This window comes from Etheostoma spectabile, chromosome 7, assembly GCF_008692095.1.
Source record: "Etheostoma spectabile isolate EspeVRDwgs_2016 chromosome 7, UIUC_Espe_1.0, whole genome shotgun sequence".
Classification (NCBI taxonomy): domain Eukaryota; kingdom Metazoa; phylum Chordata; class Actinopteri; order Perciformes; family Percidae; genus Etheostoma; species Etheostoma spectabile.
The window spans coordinates 25,166,720-25,169,604 of NC_045739.1; the positions used below are offsets into that span (position 1 = coordinate 25,166,720).

Here is a 2,885-nt window from a genome sequence, read left to right on the forward strand (position 1 = left end):
GTTTGAGGTGGGAAGCTGCTGAGCACTGGTGGGAAGCTGCTGAGCACTCACACATTCCCTCTCTCTCTCTCTCTCTCCCCCCTCCAGCATACACAGCACCATATGAATAGCATTAGTTTATATGTATTCATTACATTGTTAGGGAAGAAGGAAAACAATACAATCCGAAGAAATTGCATTTAAAATGATTAATGAGCATAAATGCATTTTGTTTTCTGGGGTGCGTGACTTAAAGGACACAAGTCACAAAATTTCAAAGAGGAATGAAAGAAACAAATGCATATGAATAAATACATGTTACTGTTATATTATACTTTTAAGGCATAAGGAAGGGAAAGCCCTGACCAATTTGATGCCCTAGTGAAGATTTCAGCTGCTTTGTGTGGTGGGTATTTTCCAACATTTTTGTAGTTTTATTTTGACGGGCTTTGTTTGACTTTATTGTCACTATTTGGTGTCATTGTATTTCTCCAAGTTTTAGTTGCTTTTTCGATGTTTTTTTCTGGACTGTGGACCGGCAGTCCCCTATTCTGCCTGAGCCACGGGTCGGCTCTGATCTCCCTCCCTCCCCCCTTCCCTCCCTCTCTCTCTCAGGTCTCAGTTTGTCAGGAGATGCTGACCGAGTTTCGAAACGCCGTCTCCTGTAAGAAGAGTTCCCGATCCCGCCGGCGCCGTCCCCTGAGCGGTACCGGGGGCGGAGTTCTGCGCCACCCGTCCCGCCTGGCCCTGGCCACCCCCCGCCCCATCCGCCTGGTCCGCGAGATGCGTCTCAGCAACGGCAAACTGTACAGCGGTGCCGGCTCGCTGACGGCCGGGCTGGGGGGAGGTATGGGAGGGGGTCCTGATCTGGGCCCGGGACCACAGAGGCTCCTGGAGGACCCGCTGAGCGCCAACGCCACCACCAGCAAGCCGCCCCCGGTGTCGTCCCTGGGGGCTCCACCTGCCCCGCTACGCAGCTTCCTGCAGGGATGCAGCCACGTGCGGATCTGCCAGGAGTGCCGGCGGATCCAGAGCCTGAGGCCGGCCGCGCTCACGCCTCCGCCCCCGCCACCGCCACCTCCCCCCCCCCCTCCTCCTCCTCAGCCTCCTCCTGCTCCTGTGTCCCTCCCCCTTCGGGGGCGCCGGGGCACCATCTTCGCCACAACCCGCACCACCACCTCCACTACCACCACGGCTCCATGTCGCTGCCCCGCCTCCCCCCGAGGCCTCCGCCGATCCCCGCGGACAGAGCCGACAGCGACGGGGGAGGGGGGGCGGCGAGCCCTCGGCAGGCCAACGCTAAACTGCCGCCACCGCCCCGGCCGCTGCCCCCCCCCAGGACGCCGACACGCCTGCCCACGGACTTACTGGCGGGACACAACTGAGCAGAGGGACGCTGCGTGAGCCGTCATCAGAGGGGTCAAAGGGTCATGGTTTTAAACTGAGCAGAGGGACGCTGTGTGAGCCGCCATCAAAGGGGTCAAAAGGTCATGGTTTTAAACCCTCGGTGAACTTCTTTGAACCCAACGACACAGCTGAATCCAAACTGCCCCATCAGCAAGGGTGGATGGAGGAAAAAAAAAACATTTTTACCCATTTGCAGGGCCATTCATAAAAACGACTTTGGCTCAGTGGATCATACCAGTGACCTTTCCACAGTCGGGGGGGTGGGGCGGATTAAACCACTCTGGAGAATGGATCAAATGTGTCATTTTGGATTGAACCAGCTGAGTTGATCGGGGTCTGCAGGGCTGCAGGGGACGGACAAACAGGAAGTGACTGCCAATTGGATGCCATCCTTGGGGTGGTTTGTTACCCCTCCACGTCTGGCCTCTGCCAATCACCACGCCCAGTGCCAAGCGAGGAGGACTCTTTCTCTAACTGTTTGAATACTGAATCAGATGTTTGTATAGAAAGACACACAGAGACACACACACACACACACACACACACACACACACGGTAGCAGAGCAGCTGTACAGTTATCATGGTCATCTGTCAATTGTTTGGACGCCTCTGGAGGATGGAGCTGTGGACAACCCAGCGAACGTCTGAAAAACTGAGCAACCGGTGCTGTGAACCCCCCTCAACGCAGACCAGCACACGCATCAATACTCACAGGAAGGGTACAAAGAGGCGCTAGGGTAGTTCTTCTTTTTCATATTCACCAAGGAAAGGAGAAAAAACACCCAATGAGATGTCCTGAAATGTGAAACTAACAAACGAGGGAAGAGACAGCTGTTTTTTGTTTGTTTTTTATCTGTAAAAAAAGTGGTTAAACTGTTGAGGGGATCTTGGTTTTGAGGTTTCGAGGTTCAAGTTTTCTCTTCTGGTTACACTATTTTAACAGTCAGCCAATCAGAAACGAGTATCAGAGACTATGACCTAAACCATTTTAGCTCCTGTTTTTAAAAGAATAATTTGACATTTTGAGGATATGGCCATTCAATTTCTTTCCAAGAATTAGATGTTCAGATGGTTATCAGTCTAATGCCTGTGTTTTTAGCGTGGACGCCAGAGTCAGGATATGGTTAGCTTAGCTTAGCTTAGCATAAAAACGGGGGTTATTTAATATAAGCCTGTCTTTATTAAGACTTTATTTGATGTTAGGCAACCAATCAATAGGACATTGCAGTAAGTTACAGCAAGTAACATGCTTTGTTCACGCCTTTTTGACGTGTTTTTTTTGCCTTTTTGTCACATTTTTGTTGCCTTTTCAACGTCTTTTTTTTGTTGCCTTTTTGTTGCATTTTTGTCACCTTTACAAAGTCTTTTTGATGTCTTTTTGTCGCCTTTTCGTCACATTTTTGTTGCCTTTTTGTTGCCTATTCGTCGCCTTTTCCACGTCTTTTTGTCGCCTTCTTATCGCCTTTTTTCAATGTCTTTTTGTTGCCTTTTTGTCGCCT

At 50.8% G+C, this 2,885-nt stretch overlaps 1 protein-coding gene across 1 annotated transcript in view; it reads left to right on the top strand.

The window, feature by feature from the left end:
* Positions 1-2,613, top strand: part of LOC116693067 (glutamate receptor ionotropic, kainate 5-like) — a 277,749-nt gene extending 275,136 nt beyond the window's left edge. The window contains 2 exon segments of the mRNA XM_032521753.1: positions 595-1,050; positions 1,053-2,613. Coding sequence (XP_032377644.1) covers positions 595-1,050; positions 1,053-1,364 — 768 coding nt within the window. The 3' untranslated portion in view covers positions 1,365-2,613.
* Positions 2,614-2,885: the final 272 nt, after the last annotated feature.